General features: G+C 45.9%; 1 protein-coding gene across 7 annotated transcripts in view; it reads left to right on the top strand.

Moving 5' to 3' along the window:
* TRAF3 (TNF receptor associated factor 3) overlaps positions 1-15,651 on the top strand; it is a 109,858-nt gene that overhangs the window by 80,892 nt on the left and 13,315 nt on the right. For 5 of the 7 annotated variants that reach the window (XM_034643192.1, XM_019799277.2, XM_034643190.1 and 2 more), the window contains exons 5-9: positions 1,102-1,206; positions 2,071-2,238; positions 8,465-8,545; positions 11,264-11,338; positions 12,971-13,063. In XM_034643192.1, coding sequence (XP_034499083.1) covers positions 1,102-1,206; positions 2,071-2,238; positions 8,465-8,545; positions 11,264-11,338; positions 12,971-13,063 — 522 coding nt within the window. The remainder of the gene's footprint in view (positions 1-1,101; positions 1,207-2,070; positions 2,239-8,464; positions 8,546-11,263; positions 11,339-12,970; positions 13,064-15,651) is intronic. The other 2 variants (XM_034643193.1, XM_034643194.1) reach the window with 2 other exon arrangements.

Here is a 15,651-nt window from a genome sequence, read left to right on the forward strand (position 1 = left end):
TCCAAATTACTTTATTTTTAACTCTTAACAGCTGTTGATTCTATTTCTTTGCCTGTGGAGTTGACAAAGGCATATTAAGATCATGTCTGTTTTTTTCACTGTTATAAAGTGTTAACATTTAGGAGTTTCTTAGAAACACCTGAAGATGGAGACGGTCTAGACTGTGTTGCTAGGAGTGAACCTGCTTGTTTTCAAAGGGAAAAATACAATTAAAAAAGAAAGGTTTTCATTTTCAAAGGGAAACTTTTTTTTTTCTAATTAAAAAAATTTTTTTAAAGATTTTATTTATTTGAGGGGGGAAGGGACAGAGGGAGAAGCAGGCTCTCTGCAGAGCAGGGAGCCCAACGCAGGGCTCGATCCCAGGACCCCGGGATCACGCCCTGAGCCGAAGGCAGCTGCTTCACCGACTGAGCCACCCAGGCGCCCCAAAGGGAAAGATTTTCATTATTGGATTAACTTCAGTCATTGCAGTATTTATTTAAAACAGGGTTTTTTTAGTAGCAGGCTAATACTGCCTCCTTTCTGGTGAAAAATGAGTTATGAGGGACATAACCTTAGGAGAAAGAGCTAAAGCAAATGTTTTACAACCCATCTGCAAGATAGGATCTTTTACAGTAGTTTTGCTATTTCTTTAGCAATCGACCTAAAGAGACATTGAGTTATAGTGGGTTCTGCCCTTATGCCTTGGTAAGCGTATTGCTGCCCTGGCCACCCTCACAGAGCTGGCTCCTGGAAGTCTCTAGAGTCCAAATATGAACCTAGTCCTGGTGCATCGCCACCTTGAGATTATGTCAGAGTTAATTCAGAGTATTTGGGTGCTCCAAAGTGATCTTTAGCTATTTGGTATAACTTGTTTTCATTTGGCTTATCTAATAAAAGATGGTAGTGAAGGTTGTAGTATTTAAATCGTGAATCTTAGTGGGGACATCTCCTTCATCCTACTTTAGAAATTAGAAATTAAGATGGCCCTTAATGCTTTCTGAGGTCCACTTAAGAGCTACTCTCGTGATTTTTTTTTAAGTGGTTTTGCCTTGTGTGAAATAGCAGCATGTGGAGATTAAGAAATATTAATCCTCTGAAATAACTGTCTTCCCATTTCAGGTGTTTAAGGATAATTGCTGCAAGAGAGAGATCCTTGCTCTTCAGATCTACTGCAGAAATGAAGGTGGGGGCTGCACAGAGCAGTTGACACTGGGGCACCTGCTGGTAAGTCCTAGGGGGCCATGCTCCGTGCTTACATTAAGAAATGGAACTCCTTGAGGCACCTGGGTGTCTCAGTCAATGTTGCATCGGACTCTTGAGTTCAGCTCAGCTCATGGTCTCAGGGTGGAGAGATGGAGCCCCAAGTCGGGCTCCGTGCTCAGCATGGAGTCTGCTTGACATTCTCTCCCTCTGCCCCTCCCCCTGCTCGCACACACTTGCTCTTTCTCTCTCTCTCTCTCTCTCTCAAATAAATAAATCGTAATTAAAAAAAAAAAGAAAGAAATATAACTCCCTGATCAGTAAGTATGACGTGGTACCCTAAGACCATGGTTATGTTGATTTTCAAAATACAACCAAATATGAAAGTAACCCAAGCCACTTAGGTACGAAATGTTATTTTTATGACATCATTGGCAGAATTGTCAACTGGTTTTTAAACATCCCCACCCTATTTATAATGGAAAGAAATCTGAACTGGTTTTTAATTTTGGAAGGCCTGTTAAAACCTCCCCCATGAAATTTTTTTAAACCATGAAATTGCACATAACTTACTTTTTTTTTTTTAGCATCTTATTTTATCTTGGAGGGATACTCGAACTGGAGTGAAACAAAGTCCTTAGCAGATAACATTCATTTACCCAGGAAGGAGAGTTGGCTTTACTCCTTCATAAGCAGTGCAGTTTGAGTAATCACTAAATAGAATACAAAATTCATTGTCTCCCCATACATTTGTCACCCTTCTCTGAAAAACTGATCTAGTGTCAGGCGGAAACCTTTCTGGAGGAGTTAGCTGCATAGAGGCTAGAAGCTGGTATTTCAGATTGAATTTCTTTGCCAATTAAGAACCTTGAAGTGTTTGTTTCACAGGTGCATTTAAAGAACGATTGCCAGTTTGAAGAGCTTTCATGCGTCCGCGCTGACTGCAAAGAAAAAGTGTTGCGAAGAGACCTGCGTGACCACGTGGAAAAGGCCTGCAAGTACCGGGAGGCCACGTGCAGCCACTGCAAAAGTCAGGTCCCGATGATCACGCTGCAGGTGCGCTGCCCCCCCCCACCTACCTGCAGCTCCGTCCAAATGTGATTTATCACAGAAGAGCATTTCAAAGCACTATTCGAACAGGAATAAAGAGGAAAGAGAGGAGGAAATGGCAGTTTTCACCTGGCTTTAATTCAGAGTTAAGCTTTATTTGTTTTGCCCATTTTGATTTGTATAATTAACATTTTCCCATTGCCTTGATTGACTGTCATTTGGGATGCCAAAAAAAAAAAATATGAAGACTAATTATCAAAAAAAGGTAGAATTTTTCTCTTGTCCCAGGGAATGTCCTCAAAATCTTATTGGATGGCTTAGTCTTTTAAACAGCTCTAGGACATAATCATCGCTTTACAGGGAATTCATCTTGCAGCATTGAAGGGCAGCTGTCTGTCTTGGAGAGAGATGAGAATTTCACATTTTTCATACCTTGATTATTTTGGCACAGTTCTATGTCGTGTGTGTTGGAAATCAGATCTGTTATCTGTACATTAGAGATGTTGAGGTGAAGGACAGACTTGGAAAACAATCAGCAGTACAGTCAGCCTCAAATGTTTGTCCATTTCTTGTACAAATATTCCCTGAGTACCTGCTGTGTGCTGGGCACTGTTCTGGGAGCTGGGGGTTCGTGGTGACGCTCACCTTCTAGTGGGAAGAGGTAATTAATAGGCAAACATAATGTGTGGCCGTGATTTGTACTATGAAGAAACATGCACTGGCATCATGGGGAAAAGGGGTGATCAGGGCTGGCTTCTGCAAGGCAGTCGGGAACCAGTGTGGGAAGAGTGCCCCGAGCAGAGGGAACAGCTGAGATGCTGAGATGGAGCTGACTTGGCAGGTGGATTTCAGGAGTTGTTAGAGACCAGCATGGCTCCCATGCCTGGTGCAGAGGTGATGGGTAGCAGGGGAGAGGATGGGGGCAGGCACTGGGCAGCCTTGAGCAAGGGGGTGATGTCAGAGTTCCCTGTCAGTTGCAGCACTCTGGCAGGTGTGACAGGTGGACGTGGGGTAAGAGGGAGATATGGAGGAAAGGCAGTGTTGGCCTGCAGGAGGGGAAGGAGGAGCGGCTGCGCTGGGACATTTGGACGGTGGAAGCAGTGGGACTAGCCCACGGCTTGAATACGGGTATGTGTTGAGGTTGATGCTGCGTGGCTACAGCTAGAGCATCTGGATGGACCCGAGTGTTCTGTTGAGGTGGGGCTCAGTGGAGCACAGCAGGCTTGAGGGGAGTATAGGGCAGTGGTCTGGGCGACTGGTGGTGCATCTTAATTAGGTGGTCCCTGTAGCCTTGGGGACAGAGGCCTGTGGCACATGAATGCTTACAGACTGCTAAGGGGTGAGGTCATCTAGCAAAGGAGTGGCCAATACGGAAGGGTCAGCAGAGTGCTGCCTCAGACGCAGAGGGAGCTGGAGAATGCATGTCTATGGGCAGGAAGGGGCAGACGTTGCTAGGAGGCTGGGGGGCTGCTGGGAATGACCTCTGGACTTGGCAGGACCATGACTGATGGGACCAAGACAGGAGAGGACCAGAGACATGCAGCCAGGGTGTGGGGGCCCAGGTGGTTCCTGGTGGATATGCTAGAGCATTTATTGACCAAAATTTAGGGAAAGTTTTTGTTTTTCTGTATGAAATGAAATGTACTCTAACTTCATAATCTGTATGTTTACCTTTGTACAACTTTCCTGTGCCTGCGATTTTCTTCTCTTGTGAAGTCTTTTTCCTGTATGATTTCTGTAGACATTTCCAGTTATTAAGGACTTTTAAGAACTGTGGAAAGTAGAAATAGTGTTTGGCCTAATTGAATAATTCCCTCAGTAACTCAATTCAGATGAATGAGACATATACTTAATGAGTAATACTGCGGCCTTTGCAATGTTGGTATGTTGCTATCAAAGTTATACTTTGCTTCTTGCAAAAACCAGTTACCTTTATTTGCAGAATAGAATCCAGGAATTAATTTCATTCGAGAAAGAATTGTAGATTCTTTGTAGTTAGACACATTATATAAGTAACTGACTCTGAACTCCAGACTAGGCTGTAAAGAGACTGGTTTTAAAGTAACAATGTCGAGGGGCGCCTGGGTAGCGCAGTCGTTAAGCGTCTGCCTTCGGCTCAGGGTGTGACGTGACCCTGGCGTTCTGGGATCGAGTCCCACATCGGGCTCCTCGTCTGGGAGCCTGCTTCTTTCTCTCCCTCTTCCCTGCTGTGTTCCCTCTCTCGCTGGCTGTCTCTCTGTCACATAAATAAATAAAATCTTTAAAAAAATTAAAAATAAAAAAAAATAAAGTAACAACGTCGGGCCTCACCTGGCCCGGGTCACCGTGGTGACCCCCTCCCTGACAGCAGCAGGACAGCTACATGCCAGGAGAGATCCTGTCCTGTCCCGCCTGGGATTGGGCTCCTGGGTCTCCTCCTGTCAGCTATGAGCACGCTTAGTCTCATCCTGTCCTGTCGTGGGCTTTGTTTTAGAAAGAGCAGGCATCTCAGAGGCACATCTACAGCCCAGGTCACCCTGACATCCCCACATTTCCTGTGTTTTATGAAGGGTATCAAGTGCACCGAGCGTTACTGAGATCCAGATTGATAAAGCAGCAAGGCCCTGGCCCATTGCAGCTTGTATGAGAGTTTCTTTCCTACGTTTAAACCATGCAATTGATGTTACTTCAGCTGTTTCCAAGTTGTTTTTTCTTAATCTGTAGATCAGCATAATTTAAAGTGCCAGGAGAGAATCCCCTCTATCACATCTAGTCTAGAAACTGTCGAATTTGGTTTCATCAAACAGTTCTGTTAATTTGTGGAAAGTCAGAATTCTAGAGATCTCCTTTCTGGGGAAATGTGTGTCTTGTAATGGGAACATACAGTGTAGGTGCAGCCCCTGTGGAGGGCAGTTTGGCGACGTTTTATTAGGTCGAACATTCCTGTACTCGGCTAATTAACTGTGTGAGAGAAACTGGCACACATCCATACCGGGAGACAGGGCCCAGCGTAACCGAGCCGCAGAACTCTGGGAGCAAGCCCACGCGTCCCATCAGGTGAGGTGGGACACGTTGGTTGTGGCGGACCCAGCAGACTGCATGTGACGTGGCAGGGAAATTCCAGGACAGCGTTACTGTCCAGCAGTGCAGATTGAGGACCCCAGCTACACACAACATGAGCGTTAGCCTGAGAAGCACGACACTCAGCCGGGGCTCAGAAGACTCATAGGGTAGAGGCCATTTTAATAAAATTCAAAAGCAATCAGGGGCGCCTGGGTGGCACAGCGGTTAAGCGTCTGCCTTCGGCTCAGGGCGTGATCCCGGCGTTATGGGATCGCCCCACATCAGGCTCCTCCGCTATGAGCCTGCTTCTTCCTCTCCCACTCCCCCTGCTTGTGTTCCCTCTCTCGCTGGCTGTCTCTATCTCTGTCAAATAAATAAAATCTTTAAAAAAAAAAAATTCAAAAGCAATCAAAACAGTATTTTGTCTGGCCCACATTTATGTGTAAAGTAACTTTTTTAAGCAAAGGAAGTAGAAACACAAAATTCAGATTTTCTGATTAGGGGTTCCTCCCCGGGGGATATGGAGGGAGATGGGAGAAGGACACACAAGTAAACGGGAAGTTGTCAGTTATGTTCTTGTCCTTGATGGGTGTCCAGTGTTTACTTACGCTCCGTGACATGGCTTACATCTATTCTGTGCCTATCAGAGTTACATTTAATTTGGTAGACAGAACTAACTTACTGGTATGGAGAGAATTCTTATGTATCAGTAGGTTATTTTCCTGGGGCTTCTGTAACAAAGTACCACAAAATTGGTGACTTAGAACAACAGAAGTGTATTCTCGCACAGTTCTGGAGGCTAGAAATCCAAACCCAGGGTCTTGCCAGGGCCATGCTCCCTCTGAAGGCTCCAGGAAAGACCCCTTCCCTGCCCCTTCTAGCTTCTGGAGGCTGTGGTCCTTGGCATTCCTTGGCTGGCAGCCAGCCATCTGCCTCCCTGCTCAGACGCCTTCTTCTGGGGCATGTCCTCCCCTCTCATAGGGGCACCCATGGTTGGATTCAGGGCCCACCCTAATGCTAATACACTGTGACCTCATCTTCACTGATGACATCTGCAAAGACCTGATTTCCAAATAAGGTCATATTCTGAGGTTCTAGAGACACATGAATTTTGGGGGTCACTATTCAGCCCACTGCTGTGGGCAAAAGCTGTGAAAAGGCAATTCACAGGAACTATAAATGATTAATAAATATCAAAATATACTTACCCACGCATTATTAAATAATTGCAAATCACACTCACTGACTTTTCCACCTGTCACATTATCAAAGATTGAAAAATCTGATGGAATTGACAAGGATGTAGGAGCATGTGTTCCTGTGATGATGGGAGTGCATTTGTGTATTGGAGAGCAGTTTGGCAATATCTGTCAAAATCCATTTACATTACCTGTATCCTGTGATACCCAACAAAGCCTACTTCTAGAAATTTCTTGTTCTGGTATGCTTGCACACATCTGGAGAGACACACGTTTGAGGATACTGATGTGTGCAGCCCCAGTCTCTCGTCCCACCCTCGCCTGCCCCACTGTCCTGGAACACTGCCCCCACCCACTGCCATGTCCTCCTCGGAGCTCCCTTCCNCCCCCGCCCCCCCCCCCCCGCCCTGTGTTGCCTCTCAGCCTCCACTTGCCACAGTGGTGCTTACCTGTGTGCGAGCTGTTCTCATTGGGCCGGCCGTGGCACCCGGCACATGCCTGGCCTGGGAAAATGGAGGTGGGTTCCAGGTTCGGTTCAGGGAGGAGGCCATCTTACCTCTCCAGGCCCATGACTGATGGGGTCCTCACAGCTCCCCTATGATGTCCGGCCACTCCTCCTACTTATAGATGAGGCAGGGGGGTGGAGCCATTTGTCCAGGGTTTCCCACTGCAAGACAAAGCCTTGACTTGGTGGCACCCTGGGAACTCTCAGGGATTCTGAGCACAGCCAGGCAGAATAGAAAGCCAGTGCCCCCGCCATGTGGTGCCTCTTGTGGGAGGCCTGCTGGTCAGCCTCAGTCCAGTCAGGTGCTTTCTACTGAGCTCTGAGCAGTTGTGGACTTGTCCTCTGGGGGCTCTGGGGGCCTCTGAGGCCCAAGCCCAGGAGCAGAGCCGTCTCTGCGCTACAGACCATACCCCAGCGTGCTCATAGAAACACGGGACTTGAGAACATTTTGAAGAAAGCTGAGTGCAGTACCTGGGGCATCACCTGGGCCGTCGTTGCTCTTGGCCCACCCGGGCCTGCCTAGTCAGACTGAGGTTCTCAGCTATGCCCCCCACGCTCCCCCACCCCCGTCATTCAACATCACAGCAGCATAACTGTGGAGGCCCTAATCTGAAAAACCAGATGAGAATCTGAAGTATCCCAGGGTCACGAGGAAAACAGCACCAAGTTTCCCTCTTGCTTGGTGATGTGGCCTCCAGGAACCTGTCCCACAGGTTGTGTCGTGTGGCCTGTAGTTACAGCTCTTCATTCTGCCTGCATCAGTCTCTCTCGCGTGGCCCTTTGTCACGTGTCTGGTGGTGCTCTCCAGGGCTCTTGGATTTGATGTCCTGGTGGGCAGCTCTTGCCGTAAATTTGCTACTGAACAGATGCCCAGCAGGTGCCCATGGCATGGGTTGAACAGTCATCCAGGCTCTGCAGAGTTGAAATTTATGCCATCCAAAGAAGGGCTAAATAAAAATTTGTCGATATTTTCCATGCATTATAGTAATCTAGTAAAGTTCCAGGGCAGTAATTTAAATACCCAGTGACTCATGCTATTTGCGGGTATCGGGAAAGCATCATTTCCAGACCCCAACCTGAGAGGCCAAAGGAAAACCACGCTTTTCTCCAGCGAATAAAGTCTGGATCCTAGGTGCAGTGCGATGGCAGGAAGGGCCACGTCTGCCTGTGCTCACGTGTCAGGGCAGTGCCGGCACAGATGGGTGCTTCCCGGTGGAGGCTGCTGTGGGGACACCACCGCCAGGTGACTGCTCCCGCAGATGGTCCTCACCTGTCAGATCTGGGTAGATCTCCTGAGACACCTTACTTCTTGGCTTTCAAACTTTGAGCAGGAGGACTCTTCCGACTGTGCCAGAACTCTAGGAAACCGGGCCTGTGAGCAGAGTGTCCTTTGGGTCTTCGTGGTGACATTGGAGATACCGATGGGGTCTAAAGGGAGATGGGTTGTATATCTCAAAGTTGACAACGCTTTCTTTTTTTCCTCCAGAAACATGAAGACACTGAGTGTCCCTGTGTGGTGGTGTCCTGCCCCCATAAGTGCAGTGTCCAGACCCTTTTGAGGAGTGAGGTAAGGGGCATGGCCAGGCCTGTGGAGGGGGTGACATCTTCAGGACTAGTATGCCAGAGATTCCATACTTCCCCAGTAGCTGAAGCGAAAGGTTCTCATGGATCACGATAGTGATGCATATGGTAGAAAGACCACAGAGAATCACACGCTATTTGGGGGCATCAGAAATTTCAGAAGCAAGCAAATAAATACTAGAGAGTGGTTAAATTCAGAGCAAAATATGGTTAAGAATTGAGAAAATGGAATTACTTTACAGTGCAAGCAAAGGTAATAACTTCTTAGGTTCTAAAAAAAGCTCTTTTTAAATCTGTAAAATAGAAATTACTGTAAAATTATCTCAGTAAATGACATTACAGACACCCCCAGGCCCCTGTGGCCACATACGCTGTGCAGGGTTGGTGCTGGGGAGCAGGTGGGCCCAGAGGTGGCTCCCACATTTCAGGGGCCGGTGAGCAGGGCCTGTACAGCCTCCCCCAGAGCTCATGTGTCTCACACTGCCCTTGGTCATGCTTTCTTCGGCAGGTAGATTTTACATTAACTTAATTTCATCAGAATATATCCAGATGGAAAAATTCCAAAGATTCTTAAATGTTTTGGCATCTGGTCCTGATGTGGAGCCCCTTGGGTTGCTCTTTCAGGAGCATCTGGGGCTCCTGTGCCCCGTAGTCCCCCGGCTGGTCCCTCGGGCCTGGGTGCTCTCATCTGAGGAGGCTGCTCACCTCAGCGTTTTTCAACAGCCTGGAATTTTACCCTGGATATTGGGGAAGTGAGGGTCAGTGTCTCACATCCCACGGAGCAAGAGGACCTATGTGGGCCTGGAGCCAGAGACACGGAGTACAGAGAGGACCCCCAGAGCCACTCTTACCCAGAGTGCATCCTCCCAGGAAAGTGACTCTGCTAGGCCAGGGCAGGGTCTTGCCAGGTGGCCATGGTCCCTAGACCTGGACTGGGCCTCTGGGAGTAGCAGGGAGATGCACATAGATCTAGACGGTCCCTCTGCTAAAGCAAATGGATGAAGCGTCTGCAGTGTTGAAATGATTACCAGGGTTTTATACGCTTTCCAAAATTTTCACTCAGGGTTACCTGAATTAGGGACAGAAGCTAACTCCATTTGCCTCTAAGTTATTTTTCTTTTAAAAATCTTTAAACCTGCATTTATCTTGGGTTTCTGGTGAACGATGCTATTGGTCTGTAAATTATTCTTGCCTCTATTCCAAAACTCCTGTGAGGAATGATGATACAGGCTCTGAGAGGAATGATAATGAGCCAGTTCAGGAGAAAGTGTGACCCTGAACTTAGAGTGGCCCGCTGAAAATGACATCAGACCCCTGACTTTAATACCAGAGGCGTTGGCTGGATAGGTTTATGATTACAGCACTGGGGCTGAAAGAGAAGGTCTTAAAACTTTGAAGCTGACGTTACTACGCACAGTCTCACACAGTCTCATGCTACGTCTCTCTGCCAGTCACCCGTGATCTACCTTTTGGGCGCTTTCCTCCAGGTGCAGGCCAGAGCTTTCTGGCTGGGCTCAGAGGAACATCGAGTGTGCTAGGCTGCTAGATCTGTAACCACCATGGCTCTGCCCCGGCTCAGAGACCTTCCGCAAAGGTTGGCCCATGGTCTCCCTGTGACATTGGCCCTTCTCTGCAGCTCTTGCCACATACGCACTCTCCTCCCTGTCCTAAATACTGACCTAAAGGGGAAGGACTCAAGGACCCTTTGTCCTGGTGGACAGAGGACAGGCCCAGGAGCCTCTGGGAGTATATGTGCACACAGGAAAACACATGCCCAGGACCAGCTCTGCTGTGCACTCAGATACCCCCTTTTCCTAATTCAGGGCCTAATTGTTCTCTGTAAAGAAGGTCTATCGCTAGAGTTTCCTGATGAGAATTTCTTCAATAAAAGAAGAAACTGTCCTTAAATTGTATTAGCCTAATGAATAGCACTATGTCTTTAAAATGTAGACACTTCAATTCCCTTTTCTCTTGAGGGGGCATCATAAGTGGGTTTTTATTTGACGATTTGCCAACATTTAAGCTGAACAAAGGGGTTTTTCCTTGTACAAGGAATGATCCTCTCTCAATCTCTCCTAATTTTCTTCTGCCAATTAGAGGTGACAATATTAAGATTCACGTTGTTAGAATGACCTTAGCGATCTGTGAGAAGCTACATGAATTTATGGGCACTCAGAGAGGAAAAAAAGTCTTTTCAGAAGAAGGAAAAACTCATCTCATTATCTTCAGTATTGAGAGTAATGGTACATCGTGTAAGCTTGCTTCAAAAATATATTTATTTTTGTGTACTGTATATGAGGTGTGTGACCCAGTTACATCCTGAATGCTTTCTCTTTTTTGTGTTTCATGCAATTTTTGTTTATAGTCTTTAAATGTTCATTTCAGTTTACGTTTTTTCCCTTTCTTTTTTAAATTCTGGCACTGCAGACGGCATGTCACATTTTGAACAATTTGTTCTAAAGAAACTGCAGGTTTAAGAAATGTTACAGTAACTGTATTTCTGTATATTGGCGTATATATGTGTATACATGTGACAGTATATATTTACTGCATCTGAGTCTAGGAAGCAGATGGTATATACACACCTGTAGCTGATAAGCCCCCTTCGTGACAGTACAAACCAGATGCTCTCTGTGCCCTTAATATGTTTGAACATTTTCATGCAGACGCTTGTGCCACAACTCACGTCTCTTTCCCGTTGCAGTTGAGTGCACACTTGTCAGAGTGTGTCAATGCCCCCAGCACCTGTAGTTTTAAGCGCTATGGCTGCGTTTTTCAGGTCAGTATCCAACATTTGTCCTTCCCAGTCACTGACATTCTGCCATGAGAGAGTTATTATCTTAACATCTTAACATGCAAGTTCTGGACTTGTAGTCTTTGTCATGGAACTGAGTCACCGTGCTGCATGGGTGGCGAAGGCCACATGCAGCCAACGTGGGTGCTCGCTTTCCGTGCCTGTGGGGTTCTGAGACTTCAGGTGGACACCTGTGCTGAGAAGGAAGTCAGGACGCTAGCAGAACAACTCCATCTAAAACCAGCTAGGAAGTGGGACAGACAGCACTGACCATCGTGGGGGGGTTTCTACAGAGATTGTTACGGAACTTTAGCCAGTACTTGAATGTAAGTGGATATCAAACCAGACACAGTCTGGCGGTATACGCATCAGTACACAGCTGTGAGGACCACACTCGTGTGTCCATAAACGCATTTCATAGTATCTATGCCACCCCTCCCAGAACAGCCGTGTGGAGATGGTGTCTCTGTCACCACCACACTTGTGCTGAGAAAAACCTGTTTCTGGGGGTTTTTGTTTTTTTAACACGTCTGAGATTGCTAGTGAATTTGAACTAAGTTTCATTGAAGCGTGTATCTCAAACTTAAAACTAATCAGAGGGCAGTATATATTACAATTAAAGAATTTTATATTTAATTTTGTGTACCGTCAATACATTATGATGAAATCAGTACAGAGATACTGGCATCTCAGTATTTTCTTAGAAAGTGAAGAGTCCTAAGAGTGAGAATGACTGTAGCCCTCCCTTTGTCTCTGTCTCTTAACGAGACGGAGTGCTCACCACTGTTATGTCGTATGTAGTACCATTCATTCTGTGTATGTATATATATATATGTTTATATATAGCAATACTTATATCAACATATATATATGAATATTCTATGTACAGAGTATATGTTTTGGAGATCATTAAAATGCTTTCTGTGGCTTCTTAATTTTCTAATACCAAAAAAATTATATTTTTATACCGACTATTTCCTTAAATATATGAAGTACTATTTCATGTGCTTATTACTCACTCTAAAATGGTCTCCATCTTACGTACTCTGTAGATTGTTTATGTTTTGTATGTAACTTTCCAAGTATACTTAGAACAGTGAGGAGCAGTATGTTTTCTAATACTGTGTATTTCCCTAATAAGTTAATATTCTAGAAAATTGTTTAGAGTCCCACTTTGATTACATGTTCATTCCCTAGATTAATGTAGCACTGTCTGGCTGTAACAGCAAGTGTCTGAACATTTCCCATTTGTATTTTTAATGAAAAAAGTTGTAAAGGAACAAAAATGAGTGGTCTAAGATATAATTTCTTGATATGACAAATACGAAACGCAGATGGGAAGGCGCTTGGTAAGAAGCTGGAGGAGCGAAGAGCATGAACGTGAGATTGTTATAGAACTGCAGGGCATCTGCTCTTCTTGCCAGCCTCCCCACCTGCACTCGGTAGAGTGGGGGCCGCTGAGCATGGCCCTCCGAAGGCTTGGAGACCGCCCGCTAGCTGTACAGGAATAGGGCTCCCTTCCTCGTGTTCAGTGCGGGCTTTAGGTCCTGTGTTAGTCTGGCTGCAGTCCGTGATGGAGCGAGGTCGGCTTAATGCACTGCATCTCTGTTCTCGCAGGGGACAAACCAGCAGATTAAGGCCCATGAGGCCAGCTCCGCGGTGCAGCATGTCAACTTACTGAAAGAGTGGAGTAACTCTCTAGAGAAAAAGGTATGCCGGACTGCTTCCCGCTTTTGTTGGCTTTTAATCATTTCTTCAAATTATTTAAAGAAGAAAATCTTTTTTGTAGTTACTAATGGTTTTGGATAAAAGAAACAGTACAAAGAGAATGTCAAGTAAATTTCTTTTCACATGACCTTGAGCTCATAAATGAAGGCATTTGTGTGTGTGTATTCTTTGTTTGTTAATTGCCAAGCAAGCATGTGATGCCCTTTTTTTTTTTTTAATCACATTGTGGTTACCTTAGCATTGACGTAGAACAGGGATTGTCGGACTGCCAAACCTCCCTTTCTCTCCCCATCAGCCATGTCTTGTTGTAAATAAAGTTTTATTGGAACGCAGCCATGCTCATTCATTTCCCTGTTGTCCACGGCTGCTTTTGCAGAGTTTAGGAGTGAGACACAGAAACTGTACAGACCTCACAGCTCAAAATATTTACTCTCTGGCTCTTTACAGTAGAAGTCTGCCAACACCCAGTCTGGAAGGTGACCAGTGTTAAATGCTTCACCGTTCTTAGTCTTTTCTGAGCGACTTGCCCCCCCGCTGGTGTTACCGTTGACTTCCTCACCAGACGCTTTGTGGAAGTTTGGTGCAGGGAGCACTCGTTCTCCAGATGGGCTTCTTTTCAAGAGGCCTCAGTTGTGGGGGCTGTGGGCTCTTTAGCAGGCACCTTCCCCGTGTAATACTTCTTCCCAGTGGGGTTCTTGATTCGCGGTGTTCACTAGGTCAGGCCCTCTATTCATGAGGAAAACATGAAAACCTCCAAGAATTGATAGAGAAGAAATTGTAACAGGATCTCTCATTGTGGCTTCTATACAAAAATAAAAACTTTTTTCAGTATTCAAGAAACATTTATGGAGAATTTGCAGTAGGAGGGTACCAAGATGAATTAGAGCAGCCAGTGGAATTGATGTTTATTTTCTAAAGATTTGTAGAGATTTGAATACCTTGTTCCCAGTATGAAATCCAACCAATTTAAAATGTGAATGTATTTGAAAAAGTCTAAAATTCTTAATCAAAAGACTTGTATGAACTCTGACATAAAGTAGTTTTTTAATACAAATGTTTATGCTGAAGATGAGAAGCGACAGAAGGGTTGGTTTGTCGCACATACACACGCAAGTACGGCAGAGGGAGGGTCCTCTTCAACAGCGACGTAAAATGTGTGTGAGAAGAATCGTTTGTGACTTCCCCGTGAACACATACTATCGCTCTGAGTTAACGATGGTTTACCTAAGTCTTTTTTTCCCCTCCGAAGAATGTGTTCTGTTTCTGCTTTTTAAAGATTATAGGCATAGATGTCAGGGCTCTCTGTCCTCGTCGATACTCTGTTTCTCACGTAAAAGGTTCTTTCTTTCGTTTCAAATGCACTGGTTCTGTTCCAGCTGGACTAGTTAGCTCACAGGCTGCGGTTCTGAGGGGTGTGGCTGTCCGGCGGGACAGTGTAGATGGCGCTGCGGCCAAGTCCGCTCCCAGAGCTGAGCCCCCACGGGCCTGTACGAAGGTTGAGCCCATCAGTTGTGTTCTTTTCCCCGCCCCGCTTCATCATGCTTGCTCCACGCCACGTGAGTGGTTTGCATCTGTGGAGATGCCTGTGCACAGCCCACAGCTGTTTCTCACCCTCAAATACCTCCCATGTTGGAACCATCATTGGCCACGCCAAGCACCTGCGAGGGCAGGACGCATTGCCATGCGTTGCGGCTGACAGATTTGAAATCTTTGCCCTCTTAATCTCTCCCTGACTCTGCCCAGCAGAATGGACCCCCGCCCAGGCGTTCAGGTCAGCCGAGCCTGGGCCGTGCGGTGTTGTGCGTTTACCTTTACCGGAAGGTGTCTGTCTCTTCACTGGGCCCAGAGGCAAAGACTAGATAAGGAATGGAGACACTCTTCTTTTCTTAAAATGGGAATTTTTTTCTCATTATAGAATTACTCAGTTGGAATCTCTTAGGTTATTTTCTTCATGTGTAGTGGAAAATAAAATGTTTGAGTTGGTTCAAAAACCCTGATCCATCACATTCATGTCAAATTAAGGAAAAACTTGTTTTGTAAAACGAGGACTTAAAAACACCCATCTTCTGTATTAGGAAAGCTTACAGAGAAATACGGAGTGCCCCGCCGAAATAGGCTGGCGTAAATGTTGTTCTCAGTGAGGAGGTCCTCGGGGAAGGGCGAGGTCTTTCCTCTGCTGTCTTCTTGGAAACACACCTGCCAGCTAGACTTTCCCCACATGTCATGTCCACCTGCGAGACGGGTGACAGCCGGGATCTGCAGGCACCCGGGGTTGGATTCTTTGATTAGAATAAATAAGTCAGTAAATAAATAAAAATTTAAGTTAGGGAGGTCCCTAAATTAAGAAAGTAAGAGCTGAATACGACGTGATGTGCGTTCATTAATGTGAGGTGCTTCTGCTCATCCTCAGGGCACTTGTTTCGTTGCAGGAAAGAACTGCCATTATTTTTGGAGATATTACTGAGATTTTTTATCAAAAGGGTTGGCGAGCATGCAGGCTTTTGCTTTTTTTGGGTGAGACTGGACTCCAGGAATCGTGTCCAGCTTGAGAGATGGGAGTGAATGAGCCA

Source organism: Ailuropoda melanoleuca, chromosome 14, assembly GCF_002007445.2.
Source record: "Ailuropoda melanoleuca isolate Jingjing chromosome 14, ASM200744v2, whole genome shotgun sequence".
Taxonomy (NCBI): Eukaryota; Metazoa; Chordata; class Mammalia; order Carnivora; family Ursidae; genus Ailuropoda; species Ailuropoda melanoleuca.